A 24,862-nucleotide genomic window follows, 5' to 3' on the forward strand; every position below is an offset into this window, starting at 1 on the left:
GGTGTCATCCATATAGGTAATAAAATTGGTGATACAATCTACCATAAAATGACTACAGCAGCAATCCGCTCGTGCCTGTGGTGAGACTTAGATATGGCAACCTTTCACATGCACAGGGATTTGCCATGTACTAACAGACATAAACTGTATATAAAACCACTCAGGCAAGTAAGCACTTATGAGGTTATAAATTCATACCATTTTTCTAAAAAAAGATTTAATAATAAATAAAGTAACTAGAGCTAAAACAATGCAGAGATTACTCATGATGGATCTTAAAACTTAATCCATTTTACCACATTCTCCAGGATCTTTCTATCTCTAAGCAACAATGCATCTCTTTCAATAAGATATATATAATAATATACTGACATGCAGTTACCCATTCAAACTAATAAGGGCAACATAACTTCTGCCAGAATCTTCTCTTTAATGAGCTAACTGAAAATACTTACTAACCTATGAGGATGAAAATCACTCACAGTTAAAAAAAACACTTTTACAGAAGCCCTAACCTTGCATACCATTGCAGCTTCTGACTTGCCTTAACCATCACCAGATTACAAAATTGACAGAATTAAAAAATTAATGAAATGTAGGAAATATACTTTACCTTTTGTGACTTCAATATCTCTTCTTGTACCTGCTATATTACTGTATATCTTCCTAACAAGATCCATGTTATTCAAAAGGGCATTAAATGCATTGAAAAAGGAGAAGCTGACCTGATGAGAAACAGTTCCACCAGCTACCTTTAAAAATGAAATGAATGCAGTTAAGTGCCTTAAGCCCTTCTACAACATCTAATCACAAATTATAGAAACATCCATTTGAGCAAATTATGAAAGAATTAAAGTTATCCTTCTATTCCTGTAATTTCAAGATATTTGTAATGGAAACATGAGAGGAGAATTATTAGACAGGATACTATTTTTGTAGTAAAAATTGAACATCAGGAAACAATTAGGAAATAATCATGTAGTAGATTATTGTTCAATATATCTGATAGACACACTAAATGTGTCACTGAGTAATTTTCTACAAGAAAAATGCATGCAAATGCTACTTTAGATAAAGATACTAACTGACTGCTGCATCACATACATCAATGACCATCTACTTCAAAGTCTAAAATTAGTAGATACTCTACATTCTATGGAAGACAATATGCCTTATTAGCAAGGCAAGGCAAGATTTATAGGTAAGATAGTAAGATAAAAGTAATTACTTTATCTTTTATCTAAATTTCATTCTTGTATAATTTTCATGCTATTTAAGTTTATAACTTGTACATCATTACTTTACCTACAGATCTTGCCAAACTATCACAGTCGTAACCATTCTACCTCTAGAATCTACATACTGATTTTCCAAATTTTGATCTGAAAAAGAAAAGAATGCAAGAGTATATAAAAGCACAAAACTGTAAGTAGTCTCCAGTTCCTGAGATTCGTCATATATTCAAATACAAAAATTGAATCCTTTTGTTCTAAATTATTTCCATGGGACTTGATGATTTTAAGGGTTTCTTCCAACCTAAATGGTTCTACAATTCTGCAATTCTTTCTTTGCCAAGCAAAGTCTGCCCTGCTCTAGTGGAAAGTACAGTAGACTAACTCAAACTGCTTCCAATGGCACTTCAAACATGTAAACCAGACTGCCAACCTGTTCACTACTGCAGCCAAGGAATGCTGCCATGTTTCACCCCGACCACTCCATTATGAAGCTTATAATCTCTAGCACCAAGGCAGTGACAAGCAGGTAGATGACAAAGTGGGAGAGAAGCAGGACCATCTTAAAGCATTACAGCTAAAAACCACTGAACTCAAGGCCCTTTTTTTTACACTTACAGAAACTAAATTTTCTTCCACAAATGGAGTTAGCATATGTGAGCGAATGGTAACCATGATCTCATTGAAGTCCAGCCCAGTTATCAGACCAGTTTTGTTTTTGTCCTTCAGAGCAAAGGCTTGTCTTGCATGTTCTGACTGCAGCTCCTAGAATGAATATTCAGAGACAGCAGATTAGAAACAAATTCTGTAACTCACTGTTCACAAAACTTTAGCTAATTTCACAATCTTATGCTCCAATAGGTTTGTGCACATAGACCACAGCACAACTACAGTTTAAACTTCAAGACTAACTCAACTAAAACAAGAAGTCTGCATAGTGATTCTATCCACAGATCATTCCTCTCTCAAAGAAAAGCCTCAATTCAACTGTAAGGAAACATGCACTTTCATTAAATGATTTGAGAAATAAACTTCATATACCCTTCTCCTGTCTGCTATCTATTTCTTTATTAAATACTGCTAGAGAAACTTCTGGTATTGATCTTAAAGACTCAAAGTGAGCTGATCTCTTACACATCCAAGATGAGATATGACTGGGCTATTATAAACTAACTCATTGAAAAGTACTTGAAAATAAACAGGAGGACAGTGAAAATTATATAATATAGATTTAGATTGCCCCAAACAGCTATCTTCCATAATGTCAGAAATGGTCATTCATTTCAGGCAATTTAAAACTCCTATATGAACTGTAAAAACCTTCATACAAAGCACACTGTGGTAACCTAACCTCAAGATAATAATGATGGTTGTAAATTCTATGTCCAGAAAAAGTTGTTTCCTTCTATTCAAGCAAACAATAAAAGCACATTCAGCTGTCATTCAGATCTCTAGAAGCTGCTAAAATAATAACCATGTTCTGACAGACAGCAAGAAGAGGGCAAACCATCTGGCTTATATCACCTTTGCAGTAATTTCTCAACTCTCATAAACTCATGATCAAGGTTTTCTAGATCAGGGTGCAACAAATGTGCTCTGATCCAAGTCCCAAACCCCAAAAGATGCCATTAAACCAAACGAGAAAAACCACCTGATCTAAAAGAAGGGATAACAATATCCAATTTGAGTACATATTGAAATTACTGCAACCCATACTAGCCTTCTCTACTAAGGGTTTTTATTATATGATGACAGTAAGAGGTTACTTTATCTTACATGGCAGTATCTTGGAACAATAAACATAAAACCAGAATAGATATTTATCACTTTGCTCTGAGTTCCCAACAAAAGGGTTCTTCTCACTAATAATCTGGGGGCTCATTTCTGCACTCATGTCTCAGATTTGTGCCTGGGATCACTTAAAATATGTAGTGTCAAACATGGGACACAGTTTGTTACTTCAAAGTATCAAGTTATACTGCAGCCTTGAAAGAACTGTGCCAAACTCCAGTACCTCAATACAGACTTCAGTTCCTACAGTTAGGTATGTTTTTCTAGAGTCTGCTCTAGATCAAGACACACCTCAGTATAGGAAAGACATGGACTTGTTGGAGCAGGTCCAGCAGAGGGCCACAAAAATGACAGAGGGCTGGAGCACCTACCCTATGAGAAAGGGCTGAGAGCTGGGACTGTTCAGCCTGGACAGATGAAAATAGAAGGATCCTGGAAGATCTTACTATGGCCTTTCAATACTTAAAAGAGGGCTTATAAGAAAGATGGGGACACACTTTTTAGGGCTCATTGTGGTAGGGCAAGGGGTAATGGTTTTAAACTAAAAAAAGGGTAGATTCAGATCAGATGTAAGAATGACGTTCTCTATGATGAGGGTAAAACACTGGAACAGGCTGCCCAGAGAGGTGGTAGGTGCCCCATTCCTAGAAACACTCAAGGTCAGGTTGAGCAGAGCTATGTGCAACCTGATCTAGTTGAAGATGTCCCTGCACATTGCAGGCGGGGGTGGACTAGATGACCTTTAAAGGCCCCTTCCAACCCAAACTATTCTGTGATACCTATTTTTATCCTGCACAATAATTGCAGATGTCAAAGCACATTATCACTCCTTACTTTTAAGACAGTACATACAAAACTTTTTTTGTACCAAAGACCAGCTCTGGAAGTGCATGATCTATTTTTCTTCATGTCTACTAGACAGAAAATTATATCATGAGTATATCCATTGTATGTTAATTTATGGGATTCAGTGCAATTACCTACAATTCCGTCAACTCCTTTTCCACGAATTATAATGTAAATTCCTCCTACTTTCCTCTTTCTCTATCCTTTATAACTGACATCATTATTTCTTTCTAGTATAATGTTCAATTCATGTTTTAACTGTTAACTTTTTGGCTTAGCACATGGTGCAGTTCAACAAGTGAAATCCTTTAAAGCCCAATTCCTAGAGGACATTTCAGCAACATCTCAGGAAATCAGATTTACCTCCTGCAAAGTTGGCTGCATTTAAGACTTAACTCCCAATATCCGTGCGGTAGCATGCATGCCAGTGAGTGAAGAAAAGTATTAGGATAATGTTTATAAAACTAAAAGAAATGTTACAGAAGCTGAAACCTCTATATGGGAGGTTATACGTTGATAACAACTAGCTATATTAAGGATGCTAAGTTTCTCTGGTAGAGGTTAGTTTTGCTATTAAACTCCTATGACAGAAAATGTAGACCCTCAAACCAGTGTTAACAACAATCAGTAAAATTGTTAATTCTGTAAACAGTATGTTTAGTCCTATTCTTTGAAAGTATGGTATGTAAGTTAAAGCACAATGAGTACACACTGCTTACAAAGGAGAAATAACAGTTCATCATAACTGTCAGGATTAGTATCAGATAAGGATAACCACTACCAGAATAAGCTCAAAATTTATAATGGTATTAGTGTATTAATAGAAGTGAAATGAGTTTCAGTTCTACTTTCGAAGAAGGTTAATAACTGACCTGAAGAAACTGAGTGAACTCTGAATAGTTAAGATGCTTCTTCCTGTTATGTCCAAAATGCAGTCGAATGAACTCACAGTCCCAGTTGAAGGGGATATGAAGATGAGTAAGAGTTTGTTCAAATATTTCTTTGACATTTGCTTTGGGGGAGGGAAAAACAACAAGTGAGCCTCGGGGTACAATAAATCTACAAACATTCCAGGAAGGATACAAACAAATGATGATTTCAGCAGCTGTTTAAGAAGTGTTTTAGCTTGTTAAGAATAATTGCTAACTGAACCTTTACAGACCTATAAGAACATATTTGAGACACAACATGATACTTTTTGTATTACTGCATAAAACCTTGGAGTGAGTGTTTTATTTCGTTTTAATTAAGAAGCAATTTCTCTCATACATGACAAATAAGAGCTATTTTGCATTCTGATATAAAAATCAATAGTGGTTCTCTGTCTCTGCCAGGAGTCAAATTAGGCCCTTTATCAAGAGCACGAATACCTGCATTACAGTCTCAGGCAATATTTGTCATACTAAGTATGGTTTGATTGAAACTTCATTATTACAATCACACTGTCTGAATATGGCTATTGAAGATAGGTATAAGAAATGACATCTAAAACGTATCATTAACTCAGCAGAAAGCACGTTATTAGATGCTTTTGATAAGGCCTTAGCACAAAAATCAAATCCTATAAAACATAATTGATAGTCTCAGTTATTAAAATGTTTTAAGATAAGTGAAGATAGAGATGTCCTCTTTTAAATGAAGTAAAGAAAAAACCTCCTATTTCAGATTATGGAATTCTCCACATGTATACTGTACAACTGAAATGCCAATGCTAAACATATTATCTGAATTTAGTCAAAAACCTCATCTGAAAAACGGCGTGCATTATTCATACACAGCATTGTCATGCTGCAAACAAGCCTGCTTTTTGTGCAGATCATCCAACCACATAAACTGTATAACTGGACATCTACCCATATCATATGAACACTTTTCAAAATTTACCTCATAGTACCTGAAATGGTTTGTTTTTATCAACCCAGAACCTGATGACAACCAAAATAAAATGTGGCATACAGCTTAAATTTAAAGCAAAGTACAAAATATTTTAGCTGAAACCACACCTTTTATATGTTTAAACAGTTATGCTAAAAGACCAAATGCAACAAGATCTTTAATTATCATCTGACAACTCTACCAAGAGCTATTTGTTTGGAGCAAATCTACTGCTTTCCCTAAGCTAAAAGACTACTTGATTCACTCATTCACTTGCCTCTACTAGTTTTAGATCAAATCTAGGCAAACCATTATCTGGTTTTATGTTTTCAGTGAGAAAAGGAAGGTAAATGTCCAGAATATAGGTGTCTCAGTAGAGGCACATACAAAGTAGGATTCCTTGGCTAGATTATCTGCTTTGCAGTTAGACTGAGATTACATATTTAAAGGCAGACTGTGGCTAGTGGTTTAACTGTAATATAACCCTTACTTAAAGGTCAAACACAGAGTATAGTCAAAAACCTACAATTAAAACCAGTTTCCACTGCAAGGTAGGCAAAAGGAGCTGTTAGAGTAAACAAGAAACCTAAAAAACTATTCTGACTACTTGTAACTGTCCACTCATACCTACTCACCAGTATGAATGTGCAAGGTGAGGGTTAAGAAAAAGAAAGATAAAGAACCAAATACACAGTGTAAACTATTTTATTTATCAACGAACCAAGATCTGTAAATTCAAATTCCCCACCTGCCACTAACTCACTGCAGCTTCTGACCAAGCTACCTGGAGTCTGCATGTACTACAGACACAATCAGGTCAGTGCAGCTCACTCAGCAGTGGAGTCTGCAAAACAGCACTAACTGTGGGCAGTGAAGAAGACAGGCCTCCTTCACTGGCTCTGTTGGCTTGGCTACTGATGTACAAATAGGGTGCCAAGCAGCAACTACCTACATGTCTGTATAACTGATTTCTAATAAACACCAAATTCCTCTAATGAAAACTTAGGAAAGAATGTGCTGAAGCAGCCAGAGAATTTAAATCATATTTTCACTTGTTTCCGATAATTGCTTCTTTTAACCTTAGACAAAGGTTAAAAAAAAAAGGTCTTTTTTCTAAAAACATTTCTTTTCTTATCCATCCATGTTCATAGAGATAGACCTTTCACTTACTTTTAATGAGACTCAAGCCCCTAGTGTTTTCATAACTCTCACTCCACATTGTAATTGTGTACTACTTAAACAACCAAGAATCTTAAACTATTATCTTCATAAAAACATTTATAACTAGTCATCAGTGTATCACAAGTCAAGATTCTTCAGCACATAAAAATAAGTTAAATTAATAAATTTATATTCAATAGTTGAGTGTATTGAAGAATTCCAGAAGTGACTAACTAGCTTTAATAAATGGTCTCCAGATTAGCCTGTTGCTTCTCTGAAAATTTGGGTGCCTTATCCATTTCTCTTCCACAGGCATTCACACCCAGTAACATACACTGCACATTCTATAGTAGTCTGGGTTTAAAGCTATGTTCTTGTATCTAATGCTTAATCAATTCCATGTTGGCTTTGTTTATGAAACACTTGAAGTACAGAGGCAAAATTGTGTACTTGTTCTGAACAGTCATAGAATCATAGTGGTTTAGGTTGGAAGGGACCTTAAAGATTACCTAGTTCCACCCCCTCCACCAGGACACCTTTCACTAGATCACATTGCTCAAAGCCCCGTCCAGCCTGGCCTTGAGCACCTCCAGGCATGGGGTAGCCACAGCTTCTCTGGGCAACCTGTGCCAGTGCCACATCACACTCACAGTTAAAACCACAGAAACACTAAATGCAATCTTCCAAAGCCATCTGAGATTCTCAAACACCTCTCAACAGGTGCTAAAATTTACTCTGTCTACCCAAGAGTATGGGTGCTTTCTTCACAATATATCAAGAATACCTTTTTAATCCAATTTTGCTGGTTATTCTCTTATGCTAAAGGAAATAGCTATCACCACAGCTAACAACTTGTGTGATGAGAAGCAGCAAACAGACAATCACATTTCAGAAATTACACATAATGTGATCATCACCTGCATTTTCACCACTCTGAATTATGAAGAAACGTTTAATTTTTAATTATTTTTTTTCCCCACAGTAGTATCAAAGCATTGACAACAAAGAAAACAGGGAACGTTAAGGTACAGATGCTGGGTTTGCCCGTGTTTTTTATCTCCCTCAGAAACCTAGTAACATTTCTAAATTAAGATAAACTACAAATGTTTCAAATTTCCAACAGAGCTATTCTGCAGGGGGCAAACAGTAAATCACTTTTAAAGCCTTTCATTTTAGTATGACATTTTACAGAATGCATTCATCATCTCTGTCAATACATGCTGCTCATTTACTAATGTCTTCTACTCTTTGCTCACCTTTCCACAGTGGAATTCTTTCCTACTGAGCTGATAACTTTCTTTCCAGGCTTACAGGAGCACATTTTCTTCTCAGATGGGCATACAAGTCAGCAGCCTGATGACACACTCAACTTACCATCAGCGCCAGGAACAATAAACCTACTACTCTAGTGCACTAGTACATTACCTCCAAGGCGACACACATTCTCACAAGATTGCTGCAGAATTTCCCCACCCAATCATTTTAAACAAATTATAGATGCCTGGAGCAGCTATCTGCAGGCAGTATACACATGGTTAGCTCAACTTCCATCAAACATTCTTACCTATCAGGTTCAGAAAAATGATAGGAGAAAAACAAAGTTTCTAGGCAATACTCCATATCATATAAGGAGAAAGAATACTTTAAATTATAAACACTAGGATGTCTTGTTGGTGGCCCACTGTAAGGATGAGCTCAGTACTCCAAGTAAACCTTGAGGTAGTACCTATTATTCATTTTGACTTAGCAGCTCCCTAAGAAGCAGAGTGGAAACCTCACACAATTCCAGTGCCAACAACGTGTTAACAGTTTGCCATTGCTTCTCACCAGTGATGAAACATCAATCATGCTTGTTAGGGACACAAAAATATAAAAGTGGCAAGTCTTAAGTAGCAGCAAAAGCATACTAAAAGTTTGTTGTTTATCAGGGCTGTTTTGCAGTTTCTTCTGTCTACTCAGTAATCTACTGTCCCATTTGCAGATATTTCAGGCTTAATGCACATAATGCATTTTAACATTTATGTTGCTGGTTTTCATTATTTCTGCAAATAGCATATTTTCACTTTGAAGCCTAAAATAAAGAATCACAGTTAAAGGCAGAAAGACTTTTTTGTAGCACCTGATGTCACAGAAGTATATTAAAAGTGATCCAAATGTAAGTAATACAATAATTACTTTGACATGAGAAAGCCAAATTAGAAATAGCTACATAGTATTTCTACTTTTATTTTAAAAGGATTAGTGATTCTATTTAAAGTTAGGATTAATGACAGCCTTAACAAAAAATTCCTTTTCTGTTCCTTGTTGCTGAACTATGGTTTTGAACTTAGTATTATTATGGAGTTGCCACTCTGCATTGTTCACATGTATTTAAAACTGTGGTTTAAGCCTGAAAAGATCATACCAAAAAAAAAAAGACAAAAGGAAGTGGTGTTTCCTACATTATCTGACACCTTGAAAACAGGCAACTAACAGCTACCAGGAGGCCAAAAAAATAGCAGTTCTGGTTTATAGCACACTTAATTAAAACACAGTGTTTTTCTTATATCCTTAGCTCTGTAGACATGTGATTGTATTTTTCTGTTTACATTATAAAAGGTTTCCAGCCTTTATGGTTGCAAATAATATTTTAGAACACAGAACTTTTACAATTAAATCCAAATCCTAGCATTTTCAATCCAACTGCCCTTTCGGAAACGGTGGAGAAGTGAGCACTAGGAGTGATCCATGTTTCCTGATGCTCAAAAACAAAGCACTAATAACAACATATATTCAAGTCCTTTCTCTTGTTCTTCTTGCTCATCTTCTTTCAGTGTTCTCAAACTCTATGTCCTGATTAGGGGAATCCTAAGCTTTCTCTCCCAGATTAAAACTGGTTTAAGAAAATAGACGGGCAAGAGTTCAGTATCATTGTACACCCAACTTCTGAAACTATTAAATTGATGTTTATTATTTCAGTTCACCAATATTCATATAATTTTCAAATAGTTGCATTACTAGGCATCTGATTGCTTTCCTCTTCCCCAATACTTTTGAAGAAGACGGCTATTATACTCTGCAAGATATTTCTAATTAGATTTTGAGCTGCAGGATGTTTTTAAAAGCCTTATGTTCAGTTCCATAAATATTTTCCAACTATCTCCAAAATAATTCTGAGTGCACAAGAATCACGAACATATTTCAGCTCTATCTTTCTATCTGTATCTGCATGTGTATTTAACTAAAAAAGCATCTCTGAAATTCTCCAGTTTATCAGAGAATGGCTTTCTTTGTGGTGAGTCTACAAGGAAGAACAGCTGGGAAAAGCCTTGAAAAACTGATGCAGTCCAGATCATTGTATCGTGTGCCAAAGAGATAAATTACAAAGAATCCTTTTACTTCCAGTTAGACAACCTGTTTTTCAGAGAAGTTTCAGTCATAGTCACAGACTTCATCTTTTAGCCATAGTAAGGATTATCTGCTTCAACATTGGAAAAACACAAATAACCTGAGCAAATTCAGGTGTGCTTTAACCTGAATTCAGGTCAAAAGACCTGCACAGAAGAGAGATAATATTCCTTAGTACAACAGTATAAATTTTATGGAGTGTTTTCAAATATTTCACTCAAGAAGCAGCTTAGTTACATCCCATGATCAAAAGAGCAAAGCACTTGTCAGTTTTCTCTGGCTACAGACAGAAACCCGTAACAAGAAAATAACACATGAGAAAAAAATCACTTTTCTTCATCAGCTTTAGCTGTTACCTTTTAAATATTTTATGGTTAATGCAGTATTGTAAGGGCTCATCAGCAACACATTTTGCATAAATTATTCACCTAGGAAGCATTTATGAAGATGCAGAATCACTTGATCAGGAAAATACATGCTATTTCTCTATTACTACATGATTAAAAAGTAACAAACTACACTATCAGTTGTATCACTGGGTTATTAAAATAGTCATTTTACTGCTTTTTATTCACCAGGCTGACAGCAAGTCCAGTGTACTAAGCACGCTGTGCAGTTTGCTCATACTAAGTAGGTACAATTTCTTGTTGCAATGAACCTACTATACAAATGCTGCAGAATACTAACTGTATATTTATAGAAGTCATTCATACAGGGTTTCTGGATGTTCAAAACTCCTGGAAAACTGTCCCAAAGCATTAAGAAAGCAGATGACATTAAAGTGACAGAAGGCTTCATGTTGCAACAATTCCAACTAACATATGATATTGCACAGACAAGTACTTTGATTAGCATTGCATAGCTGACAAGTATTTATATAAAACAGTTTCTAAAGAATCATAAACTCTTGCTCCTCTTCTAAGATAGTTCTTCTGTAATACAATTTAATTAATAGTTTCATCATTGGAGAGTTGGAAGCTCAACGTTTTAAGAGACAAGTGGCAGACTGAGGGTCAAGAGGACTGTAAAATGCTAACGTGCTTTAGTATGGTCCAAAATCATGTCAGTAAATAAATCCTAAATAGCAGATGTGAACCCAACTAGACCAAATTGCTTTCAAGTACAGAGCCAGTTCTAAAATTCAACAAGTATACTTAACTTTCTCTGGATAACTGAAAATTTGAGTAGACAAGAATATTTTTTGAAAATGCATTATCTCACACAAGGCCAGCGTTGGGTTCAAGTTACTGGTCTAACAGACAGATCCAAGTTAATTCTGTCCCTTGCTCCAGATCCACAGTGCAGGAAAACCTCAGTAAATCCATGTTGCTTCTGGCAAGGCTTACTGGTTTGAGTTAGCTTTGGCATCAATGCAATCACATCCACAGAGCATTTCATCTGAGCTAGAAAATCTTGCCTGGTGTTTGCTCCCATAATCAACATAGTTTACCTGCAGACTTGGATACATTACACAGCCTGTAACAGACTTGACTTGTCTGACAGCAATTCTCACACCGTCTAAACTTATTCCATTTCAGTACATTTCTAATAATTTACCAAAATTTTTAACTTTAAGACTTATTTTTCTATATTGCCCTGTTTCCACATGAAACTAAACTCTGTGCCTTTCTGTTTCTGTGCTATGAAAAGTAAAGAGTGTAGGACTCATTCATAAAACAGCCTCTAAAGGCCAGAAGACTGACTTGGAAACTGACTGAAGGGTTACCAAATTCTGAAGGTCACATATCATCACTGCCATTTTTCACACATGTATTAATTTGTATGTTATGCATATGAAGTAAACAGCCAATGTTACAAACAAGAATTAAAAAAGGCAAAAAAGCAGCAGCAAATGTGGGAACTGTAGCACAAAAAATATGTACTATGTTATGTTGCAACATAGAGTAATAACTGCAATATAATTAATTTCGTAAAAAAACAAGAAACCAACAATAAATTTTAAGTTCCCTAAGGAATTTCCTATTCAAGATTTATCAGCCCCATAAAAAAAATTCAGCAAGATATAGAAAAAACATGCAATTTTCTGTTTTACAATTTTTCTTGTTTGTGTTGTTCTTTTAGACTTTAATTTAATTACACACTCATAAAAATAACAATCCTCAGTCTGACTGAGCAATCTGTATAAACTGAAATGTATACAATTTTGTTCATTTACGGAACCAGCAATTTCAAGTGTGCTCATGAGAGCTGCGAAGTTCAACTCCCCGTTTTGTGAGACTATTAAATAAACCATCATTAACGTGGTCACACTGATTGCAGCAGTTTCTCCAATCTGTAATGACTGCATTTACTGACTTCATCTTTACGTAAATTCTAAAAGATTTTCTTTTCGAGATGTTGTGTATCCCAATTGCTTAGTATTTGACTCTTCAGTTAACGATGTAATTTAACAGACATCGTAAGTCAAGCAGTTTGTTTCCATAAAACCACCCTTGCATTTTTTTCAACAAGTTGAAACACTTTTCATACGAATGAAATAGTACAAACAGCAAGTGGTTACAAATCCAAGCATAGTTTGTATTTTCTTTATTAAGAGCTTTATTCTTTTGGATAGAAATAACATTTAATTCTCAATCCATTTTATTAAAATTCTTACCGTTGATTTATCTAATTTTCATAAACATGAAGTTTTAAAAATAAAGCCTACTCCTCCTTAAACTGCAATGTTAATAACAGTTATTTAGCAATATCATAAAGCAGTGTAGTTGGCCTAAAGAATTTTGTCTGATCACTAATTTATGTGATTAGGGGGAAAAAAGGTAAAAAAACTGAAGGCCATTATTTTCTTTCTAGTTTTTCAAATATATGATCTAGTTGTAAGTTACACTCATACCATTAAATATTTGCTCCTCAAGAAAAGGAACACTAACCTAGGAAATCAAAAGATTAGACCTCCTTAATTTCTATATTGAGCTCTTATTGTATCTAATGACAGTTCTTCAAAGATATGTGGAGATCCAGAATGTATTTTAAAACTCCCCCATTGTTGAAGCAGTTTAAAGTCCAGGACATAAAATTTCACTTAGGATGACACTGAGCAAAACATCATTGTATAAACTACCTCAGGAAAATGAAAAATCTTGATTCAAGATGACAGAGCAGAACATATTTTATCTCTGTGTACTTCTTAAGCTTGTGTCACTTGAAAAAAAAGTTCTACTCATGCAAACTCTTAGGAAAACAGTACAGTACTGCACAATATACATTTCTATGCACCTGTGGTCAGGAACCATTATTATGACTGATACTATTTTAATCACTTTCTTAAACTGTTTTTCTTTAGGTATTCTTACCAAATGTTACTTCTCCATTGCCATTCCTGTCAAATAACTGAAAAGCAACAATGAATATTGCATCTGGAGTACACAAAACAGATTCAAATGCCAAAAATTCTTGAAACGAAATTAACCTACAAAGGAAAACACAGAAGTTACAAAGATTTAAAAGAATATTCATAATAACAATGATCATTTGCACTTGATACTCTAGAAAACTATATGATCCAAATATTAAAATAAAATTCTAACATAAAATAATTAAGACTCTAGAAACTGAAAAGTATTTGTTACATTAAAGTAGTTACTTAACCTTCATGCAACTTTCTTCCTCTATAAAGCAATTGAATTCTTCATATCCATCAAAACCAAAACATAATCAATTCCCACTGAACACCTATAATTCATTACTTTGTAATTCTAAATGTAAGCACACAGCACTTAAAAATTAAGAGATAAAGCCACAGAAATTCTATTACCATGAAATCTACAGCTCTGACATTGTATTACTATATATATTTCTACTGAGAAAGAAAAGATATTTTAATTCAAGTACAGGAATATACTACAAACATTTTCTTAAAACAATGTCTAATGTTCATGAAAAAAAACAGGGTTAGAAAAAGTCAAACTTTACTACACATATGGAAAGACTATTACACTTCAAATATAATGTGAGCCGCCAAGTCATGTACTTGGGGACAATAAAGAATGTAGGAACATTTGGACACAAGAACAGTTAGACATGACAAGGCAGGGAAGGACTTCAGTGTAACAGCAGATCACAAGATTATGAGTTGTTTATGCAAGACAATTGCTACACAGAAAAAAGCCAACTCAGGATGCATTAGGAAAGTTGTTTCTGTGCAAGATAAGGAAGCAGCGATAGCCCCAGATAAGGTTCCCACATCATCTCTGCAACACGGCAGAGAAATCCAAGTCCCTGTGGTCACTACATATAAACTCAGACTTGAATGCACAGATAATTTGTTAGGATAATAATAAGTACTTTTTCTAGAGGCACTCAGCTTATTCTGACTAACAGAAAAACAAAATATTTAGAAGGGGTCCGAATGCCACATGCATAAAGAGTTGCAGAAAGATAAGCCTTAAGCTAAGATAAAGGATAATGCTGGCACAAAAAACGATGGGATATATATTTTAGCATCAAATAAATTATCAATGGCAATAAGAATTCCAATTACATTTCTTTAATTAAACAAAAAATTACTATTTCAGTAAATGCTGTTAAAACATAGACTATCACTGTAGATGGTGCATTTTCCTAGAAAATGTACACAACTGATCTGAATTTAGTACTCTTCATAGGCTATCATTAGTTTATAGTGATTACTTCACACAACATTGCTTAGGGCTAATGAGTCAAGTATAAATTCTGTTCCCTACAAAGAAAAAAAACAGAAGAAAATCAAGAAGAAAATCATTAGTTTATCTAGTCTTTCTCTATCAAAGTACACAAGAAGTAGAATTGAGATACTTTAAAAAAAGGTTACATATGTTAACATCCTTGCATATACATATTACACAGGAAATACAGAAAAAAATAGTGATTTTGAAAAAAATTAAGATCTGGCAAATACGGAATCATGGTATTAATGTGTCGCATTTCAGCCACAAAAATCAGAGATATGAGAATGGTTCTTCGGATGCAAAGGCAATTTCATCAAAAGGATGACCTCGATAAACAAGGGGTTAGGATGAAAGAAACAGATGATCCTTTAAAACAATTGTAAATACTATCATTTCAAAATATACCTCACATACAAGCACAAAGCTGACATACAAATTAATTCCTAATCAGGAAGCTTTACAATTGACAAAATCAAGTGGCGATCTCTGTAGAACGCATTCGTAGAAGCCTGAACCTGAAAGAAGACGTCTTCAGAGGTCTCACTTTAACAGTGCCTACAGCAAAAGGAGACAGACACATTCAATTGCCTTTCCATATATTCAACTTGCAATGTCTAAGAGCAGGGATATCCTCCGTGATCCTCCATTAGCCATTAGCGGGGAGATAACAGGAACTGGATTAAAGGGAATGATGGAGCTTCCCACCCGATCACTACTCAAGTATCACCCAGTGAACCCACTGCACTACAGAGTCCAGAACGATATCAAATCACTCACCTTTCATTTCATTTGTAACATTTTAAAAAAATTTCTTTTCCTCTTATTTCCTCTCTACTTTTATCCTCCAAAAGCACACCAAGTAACCCATGTGTTTACACTTCTTCTCTATCTTTCCTTTTTTCCTACTACAACTCTTTGTTCATTTTTCCCCACACAACATAGCTTTTTAGACGTTATGTATAGCTCTGCTGTGACTCTCCACTATGTGAAATACCAACTCTTTCTTCAGAACTTTGCTCAAGAATGTATTTCCAGATTTAAAGATGATACGCTGACAAAAAGAGTATGTAGAAACAAGCAATTAAAATGAAGAATTTTGAATTACTACTGTGAAATTTTGAAGGCCTGAAGGGAGAAAAAAATCTTTTATTTTAAAACTGCAATACCTCCTAATGGTAATTGACTTATATAATTGGGAAACTGGTTTAGGCACATATATATATAAGTACATTATTCAGAGAGGGTATTTATCCTAATTTCAAAACCAGTGCCAGCAGTCGGAAGACATAGGAATGTTTACAGCGTCAGTGAAATCCTGCTGTATTAAACAGGCAACAGACAAGGAAGTTTAGGTGAAATTCTGATTTAGAGGTCATTGCATTAATTGCTAAGAACATGCATTTTTAACAATGAGGAATAAACATTTTGAAAGTGAACAGTCTTTTGTTTTATGAACTGCCTCACTGAGTTCCACTAAAGCAAACCAGTCTTGTACTGCAGTAACAGGAGAAGGCAACAGTACTCTGGAACAGTTAAATAAGGATCAGGTTACTATCAGAAAAAAAGTAAAAAACCATTTTTTTTTAAACACACGCCTACAGAGAGCCAGTTCCAAAATGTCCTTTTTTTTTTTTTGTAAAGTGCCAAACTTAAACCTAAAAGACATAAAAAAATATTAACAATGAAAGCAACCAAGAACACTGCGACTATTTATTTGAAGAGCAAGCAAGGCTAAGAGACTACGACAGTAGACACAGAAATGAAATCTTGTAAGAGAACCCAAAGCTTCTCAATGACTTGCTGCATGATGTTGGGCTGTCATTTAATTTACAAATGTATGTATGGAATAGGACTTCCTTGGACTTCTTTATAACTTATGTCCTAGGAAAGATGCAATGTATTCTGGAATTCAGTTGAAGATTACAATAATTATTCATGCTACAGATTAAACTCTCTATGCAGATTATATAGTTATTAGTGTCTGGATTTTGATATATTAAAACTCACCCCAAATGAAAGAATGTGAATGTAGAAGTAAATAAATAAACCGACAATGATGGGGGTATAACAAATTCTTCACATGAAATACAGATTATGGAGAAATATTTAAAATGTTTAGAAAAATAAGTTTCAGACAAGTATTCAAGCAGATAAACATTTTGTCTGAAGAAATGCACACCATAAAAGATAACCAACAGCTTTTTGAGAGGAACAAGATACTAAGTTTGTTGGTTTACTAGTCATCAAATAGACTATTACTTCAACAGATACATACAAAATATCCTTTCCAATCCGAAACAGAGCAACAAACTGCAGCCATGTACTGGAAACAGAGACAGGTTATTTAGATTTACAAAATATATGCACATTCAAATGTATTAGCAAAGTAGTGCAGCTTTATAAAAAGAAAAATCATGTAACATTACATCAAACGGAAGATCCTACTTCTGTCATTTAGTGTAAAAAGTATATAGCATATATAATTTCACTTGTATAGCACAGATACTGTGCAGCAAGCTGCTCAAGACAATAAGCAAATTAAGAAAATATTCTGAAGCAGAACGCATGAAAACAAAAACATTTAAGTTCAATTTAAAATAAGTTACATCTATACATTTACAAATGTTTACTATTTTAACAGCATTTTCTTCCCTACCAAATAGCCACTCACTTCTGCATTCTTGACCTCTTCTCTGATCCATCTTAACTTCGTCAATTTACTTCAACAATGTCCATACATCCTACTACAATCCAAGGCCAAAACTAGAAGCCTACACACAGCAAAAGAAAAGGCTCCTTGGAAGACAAATGAGTTAGGGGGTACTCAGCAGAGCAGACATTTTGCAAATTGATTTGAGGGAACTGTCTAGAAGCAAGCAGGATCATCTGTAAGTAGCGCTGGAAAAGCTTTATGTGCTGTGACCTTATCTTCATTAGGTAAACACCTTCTTCCTGAGTAGAGTCATTCGTGTTTCACTTTTCTAAGAGTCAGCACTTTAAAAAAGACCTCAACGGTTTGATTTGAATTGCATACTACAGAAATAAGAATGCTCTTCCATATTTCCATGTCTAATTACAGGTACTGAAGACACTATACAGTATCTAATCGTGGACATGGACACACAGAAAAGAACTTTTCCGAGGCAATCATACTACGCTGAACTTCCCTGCAGTTCGACTTCCTCAGCACTTGTAGTATTTATTAAAATGTCACTAAAACAAATCTGAACTTAAAAAAAAATCCATGTTAAACACCACCTTTTTTTTCCCAGTTTTCCCAAATCTATACTCTACTGTACTTGTAAAAAAACTTATCTAAATAAGCTTAAAGTGTAATAAAATCAATAATGTATTTTAGAAGATGAAGTTATCCAACTCACGACTCACGCATGTACTAATGCATTACAAGTTTCAAATGGAAAGCAAAATTCTCACCCATCCTTAGTTTGATCTGCCACTCCAGCCAACAGCTGCACTGTCTTAGGATTGTGATGTGGATCTGTATGAAGTCCTAGATATTTCTGCACAAAATCTTCCGGGGTCATGTAATGCTCACCATCTTTCTCAACACTTGCATACTACAGTAAAAATAAAAAAACATAACCACACAAACAAAGATTAATCCATTTAAATGCTAATTATTGGTGATTAACAAACTAGTAACTTCACTGAATGCAACTTAAAATGTTGCATAACTGTCTGCACATAACTGCTCTGAAATTAAAGTCCTCGATCAAATTAACAGTGTTACTGTACTAGTTTTATACTACCAACAATCAGATTTCCCTGCAGAATATATATGTTCACATAATGATCAATATCTTCTAATTAAAAGACAATTATATATTTTCAGAAACTGTCAGGTATTACAACCGTGCTGTAGCCTGCCATTTGCTGAAAACACAGCACGTAAGTTTTCCTACCATTTCTAGTAGCAGATATTTTCTTAATAATTGTTCTTGATAGTTACTATAATTATTTTGGAAAACATATATTATTTCTTTTCTCTTTTTGTGAGAAATAAACTTCCAGATTAATTTTTATCCTGAAACAAATGATTTTAAGTAAAAATTCACACACACAAAAATAGGATTTGAGTAAATTGAAATGTCATTTCTTTCAATTTTACTAGCATTGAGTTTTAAATTAAAAATCACAGGCAGATTTAAAATTTTATTATTGATTTGCATTAGAAGTAATGATTTTTAATTTATTTGTAAAAATGTGTTATGCTTTTCTAAGTCCTAGCAAATAAGCATTCTCTGCAGAAAAAGAAATGGCAATGCCTCCAAATATCTAAAGTGCAACATCTATGCTAATGAATTCAAACTTCAACTAATAGCCTTTTCCACTATATGCTGCAGTACCTTGATTCAGCTGACACAGCTTTACATGAAAGAGTGTCAGCTCTCAAAACAGAAGCTTACTGTGCCAGGGACCCACAGGAATTACAGTATTAACAATAAGATGTGCACACAATACCTGTTAAGGTGTAACACTCCATTAAGGTAAAGGGAATCATTCTCATGTCTCATACTTGTTTCACCACCAGTTCAGTCTGGACACACTTTCAGCAGAAAGGAGCTTGCACCAGCATCAGTGCCTGCTTCAGCACCTCCTGTATCCCTTCCACAACACCAGTCCCTCACATCCCCTCATCACCTCTCCCTCTTCCACCCTATAGCTGTGATGACAGCTATTTGCAAGACTGCACTGTAAACCAGATTACTGAATTTATGCAGAATTAAAACAGATTATTTCCACAAAAACAGGAACAAAAAACAGTGGACAGGAATCCTTTAATTCAGCACTGCTGCCAACATGATAGCATAAGGAAATTGTGGCTTCCTTGAATCAACTCTGAAAGGTTCTCTTCCCAGTCGTACACACAAGTGACTGAAAATGCATTACGAAGCACAATTCTGCTGCAAGACATGAAATCCAAAGAAAATGTTATGTATGAAGGACCATCAAACATGCAGAGTATTGAGCATATCTTCAAGAATAATGGAATTCAACTGTATGACAGCAGAGGTGCATATCAAAGACAGTCAAAATCTAAACACCATCCTCCTTTTTTCTCCAGATAACAATTTATCTGACTTTATTATAAACAATGATTTGTTTTACAATAAAAAATGTGTCCAGGAAGTTTTATTACAAAAATTTTGAGACAAAAATAATTAACTGACAGATACATTGAGCTCCATATGAGAAGGTCATGGCATTTTGGAAGAGCTTGGCAGCAAGCCAATAAATTAAGGTCTAACAAAGTAGCCAGGCATGTAAATGCATTTGTCCTCAGGTTACCTTTTCACCATGCAACTTAAATCAAGACTCTTTTAGCACAAAATAAGTAAATGTAAATTATGACTAAATATGAATGTAAAATATAACACATCAATTAAATCTGTACTTTCCTCAGTCCTGAATGCTATAACACAAAATTCTTACTATACGTTTATAGACTGTCTTGGGTAAGCACTTGATGAATTTGCATGAGACTTTTAAAATTCATCACATAAAATGAACACACAAACCCTCTACTCTAGTTGTACAATCCAGTGCTAGGTACCCACCACACTTTCAGAAACAATGCTTTGTTTTTAAAATTGGTTAGTTTTCAATTTAAAGGAGTTTTCTATCCCAGTGATTTTATCTGGGCAGAAGAGAGAGAAGTTCCAAAGCAGAAGAGACCTACAGGCACTATCAATATTACATTTTTAAAATCAAGCTAAGCTACAAGCAAGAGATTCAGGTAATTTTTAAGCAGTGGTGGGGAAAGTTTCCTGTATTAAAACTGGGAATTTGTTTTTGTTTCTTTCTTCACCTTGCTGGAACAAGTTACACTTGAACTCAGCAGGCAGGGAATAATTCAACTATATTTCCCAAAGACTGACTGTGTCTTCCCTAAGAAAAAATAATGAAGGTTCACTAAGAAATCTAGCAGCTGTGTTTCTACCTAACTCTCTTATCCTTCAGGGATAATTTGTTATCCAATATGTTCTTTTATGGTTGTTACTGAAGCCTGTTTAGCAAACACTCAAGTTACCTGATGGTGCACAGACAAAGAATTTCAATGCCTGCATTTCATAGTTACAAGACAAGAAATAATAGCACATCTTTTTAATGCAAGTAAAATGTTAGGTTTTTAACAGTTCAAAATAGTAAAAATAAACATATAGCAAGCTTTTGGAAATCCACTAATACAACATAAACTACATGGACAGAGGGCGCGCAGCACTTTAGAAGACATGCATGAAGAGAAGGAAATTTAAGTACACTCTCTGTGATTAAGGTGGATGGTGATGAGGCCTACAGTTCACATCTTCCCTTCTAACCATTTCCAAGGGATGCCAAATTTAGGAAGGAATGCACGACCTTTAGCTGAAGCTCACAGACAGGCCAGCACTCTCAGCAAAGAGCACAACATATTTGACCCCTGATGTGTGCAACACTAGCAGTATTTCTCTACAATTTAAGTCTTGGAAAGAATGATTCTCTTTTGATTTTTTTTAAGCTTGCAACTAAGTTCAATTGCTACCCATCAAACAGAAACACAATTTCAAACTCAATTTTAATCAAATATAATGCAAAATAAACTTTCTTTCTATGCTCTTTTTACTGCAAATCTCAAACACTTAAGGGGAGAGAGAAGAGTGTTCATTTTTTTCATCCCTCAGAGCATGCAACAATCCACAACTTAATTTGCATGTTTCTTAGAAGATAACAAGATAAGACATGGAGAAGACCCAGAAGCTGTTTTAAAACCAGACTGTCCCCCAGGCTGCTGGAAGATTTTTTGCTAGAAATTAAATGCTGAGATGTCACAGTTTGATGCCAGCATTCTAAGTTTTTGCACTCCAGCAATACTACCAGTGTAATCCAGTATACAAAAGCAAAAATCCGCCAAAATCGGGGTTGGGATCTAACATCTCTCTCTCAGGCAAAAAAGGTCTCTCTGACTACTTGTAATATGTGGAAAGTATTAGATAATACAGTAGAACCAGAAGTTACATGTCAAAAATAATAGATTTTATTATTTACAGTATTAGCTTTAATATTCATTTTATATTCTTAACTTTTTCACAGAGAAAACCTTCTTGAATATACTGTGTTAACATTCAATATAAAAGGAAAAGAAGCTATTTTAGTGATTTTGAAATATCAGTGCCCCAACTATGGACCTAAAACACAGTTGTTGTTCTTATTCCATATGCTTGATTCATAGTTTATTATCAAAGTTACAAGTTTGACTCAATTCTCCTTTCTGACTGTGCTTTACTGTAACTAAGGGAGTGTAAAAAGCTTCATGCTCTTATTTATATATATCTTAATTATAAGGCCCTGCAAGGGATAATATTATGAAATGCATAAATCTTTAGTTATCAATTTTAAGTTCCAAAAACATTGCCAGCAGTCCATCCATTTGTGAGAGAAACACATATAAACCCCAAAGATAAAACATACAGGCAGAATAACTTTTTGAATCTTGGAAAAGTATATTTTAAAAATAACAGTACTTAGTTACAGCTATTTATTTTATAGAAAACTTGAAAATACTTCAGAAAAATATTTAGTATTATAATTTGGAAATGGTTAATCAGGTTTTGTGTCACCAGCAGTTTCTGCTCGATACCTGACAGCCTCTTCAATACACTGTGCCTGCAAAGTGAAGTTTTAAGTGTCCCAGCAGCACAACATGTGTTTGATTCCATGGCAGACTGCTGGGAGGGCAAAAAGCAGAAATCTGTCACTTAAACAACACTAGACAGATCTTTTTACCTGCAAAAAAATATTTCGTAGTTCGGCGGGGTCCGCTCTTTTGGCTGAGTGCACCTGTAAACACAAGCAAGATACTGCTTCGAGAGCCGTGCCACTGACAGAGCCCCGACACCACTCGCTGTAAGGGCGGCCATGGGGCGTCCCTTGAGACCCACAGGCCCAACCCCAGCCAACACCGCGCTGTGCTGCCGTGGGACCGCGCCAGGCTCGGTCCCGGTGACAGCTGTCAGCCCCGGGCTGCCTGCGAGAGCCGCGGCGCCCCGGCCCAGGAACGGCCCTCGGAAGGCCGCCACGGGCCCGCGGGCCAGGCCGGCCCCGCCACAAACCCCGCCACCGCCAGGGGCCCCGGCGCGCACCCCCGCGGCACCGCGGGCGCGAGGCACGCGGCTGCGGCTGCCGCTGTCCCGGGCCGCCCACCATCACCGCGGGCCGGCCGCTCCCCCTGGCCCCGCGGGCTCCCTCAGCGCCGGCGGCGGCCACGCCTCTCCCGCCGCCCGCCCGCCCCCGGCCCCGCGGGGGTCCGCCCGCTTCCTCCTGCACAAGCGGCGGAGCGGGGAGTCACTTGACGCCATGCTGCGCCGCCGAGGAGGAGGAGACGGAGAGGAGGAGGAGCCGCCGCCCGCGCGCCGCCGCAGCAGCCGCTGCCTCAGCGCAGGGCGCTGTGGGGGCGAGGCGCCGCGCCCGGCCCGGCCCGGCCTGCCCGCTGCCTCGGCGGCCGGTGCCGGACACCGCCGTTGCAGCCGTCCGGGGGCCGTGTCTGCCCCCACCGAGGCACCAGCGGCGCGGGTGCGGGTCCTGCCGGGGGCTGCTGGCAGCACCTCCACAGAGCAAAACCGAGCTCCTGTAAACGCTGCTGAATCTCATTTCTGGCGTGACAGATGCAGCTGCTCTCTCAAGGGTCAGCTGACCTGTTGGTTCCTAGTTCATAGACTGATGTTCTGACAGCTTGGCTGCAAATTGGTAGTAGCCCTGTATTTCAAACAAAGGAGCCAGAGGCAAAGTTATCAGTCCTGGCTGGAATTCAGTAACTTCTGACAGGGTCTTCAGCAGTAGAGCACACTCGTGTTATATCTCAAAATGAAAAGCATACAGGCCACAGCCGCAAGAGAGGACAAGTTCATATTTCATTTGGACGGTTCCATCACAGTAAGTGCTTGTAAAACCTGGCTTAACTAATACTACATGTTCTGTCTTGCTGTATTATTTCAAGGCCCCAACAAGGTGTCTTTTATCACATGCCACTGGAAAATTCTGGTACACGTCAAATAGCACAGTGAGATATAAAACTACAATACAGTAGTTGGCAGTTTATAATAGTGGTCACAAAACAATGGGTCACTTTTCTTAAGTTTAAAACAACTAATTTTCTCTAGAAAGCAGAACTTTTCTTGGCTATAGGTCAACAAAAATTCTCTGAATATAACTCAGAGTTCACATGCTATGTCACAACTGACAACAAGAACAGTTTTGATAGAAATCTGCCTATTTTATAGGCATCTGATAGGCATTTGATAAGCATCTGACCACTAGAGTGTCTTGCTCAGCAAGTCCATAAATACCTACTAATTGCAGAGTGTCGTGGTTTAACCCAGCCAGCAGCCAAGCCCCACACAGCCACTCACTTCCCCACCAGCAGGACCGGGGAGAGAACAGGAAGTGTAAAAGCTGGAAAACTCATGGGTTGAGATAAAGGCAGTTTAATAGGGAAAGCAAAAGCCATGCACACAAGCAAAGTCAAACATGGAATTAATTCACTGCTTCCCATTGCAGGCAGGTGTTCAGCCATCTCCAGGAAAGCAGGGCCCCACCATGTATAACCACTTGGTAAGCCAAACATCATCACTCCAAACATCCCCCTTCCTCCTTCTTTCTATACTGCCCCACTTTCTACACTGAGCATGCCATACGGTCTGGAATATCCCTGTGGTCAGTTGGGGTCACCTGTCCCAGCTGCGTCTCCTCCCAGCCCCCCATGCACACCCCCCTCCCTGCCAGTGGGGCAGCACAAGAAAGCAGAAAAGGCCTTGGCTCTGCGCAAGCCCTGCTCAGCAATAACAAAAATAACTCTGTATTATCAACCCTGTGTTCAGCACAAATCCACCACTGGCCCCACACCAG

At 36.7% G+C, this 24,862-nt stretch overlaps 1 protein-coding gene across 2 annotated transcripts in view; it reads right to left on the minus strand.

Annotated features, from left to right (window-relative positions):
* SLC25A12 (solute carrier family 25 member 12) overlaps positions 1-22,859 on the minus strand; it is a 43,839-nt gene extending 20,980 nt beyond the window's left edge. Inside the window, exons 1-6 of one of the 2 annotated variants that reach the window (XM_029959886.1) lie at positions 22,745-22,859; positions 18,395-18,537; positions 13,607-13,722; positions 4,742-4,881; positions 1,851-1,997; positions 614-752 (exon numbers count right to left, since the gene is read on the minus strand). In XM_029959886.1, coding sequence (XP_029815746.1) covers positions 614-752; positions 1,851-1,997; positions 4,742-4,881; positions 13,607-13,722; positions 18,395-18,504 — 652 coding nt within the window. In that variant the 5' untranslated portion in view covers positions 18,505-18,537; positions 22,745-22,859. Of the gene's footprint in view, positions 1-613; positions 753-1,850; positions 1,998-4,741; positions 4,882-13,606; positions 13,723-18,394; positions 18,538-22,744 lie in introns of those variants that run through there. The other variant, XM_018075291.2, reaches the window with a different exon arrangement.
* Positions 22,860-24,862: the final 2,003 nt, after the last annotated feature.

Source organism: Manacus vitellinus, unplaced genomic scaffold (assembly GCF_001715985.3).
Source record: "Manacus vitellinus isolate BGI_N305 unplaced genomic scaffold, ASM171598v3 scaffold_22_pilon, whole genome shotgun sequence".
Lineage (NCBI taxonomy): Eukaryota > Metazoa > Chordata > Aves > Passeriformes > Pipridae > Manacus > Manacus vitellinus.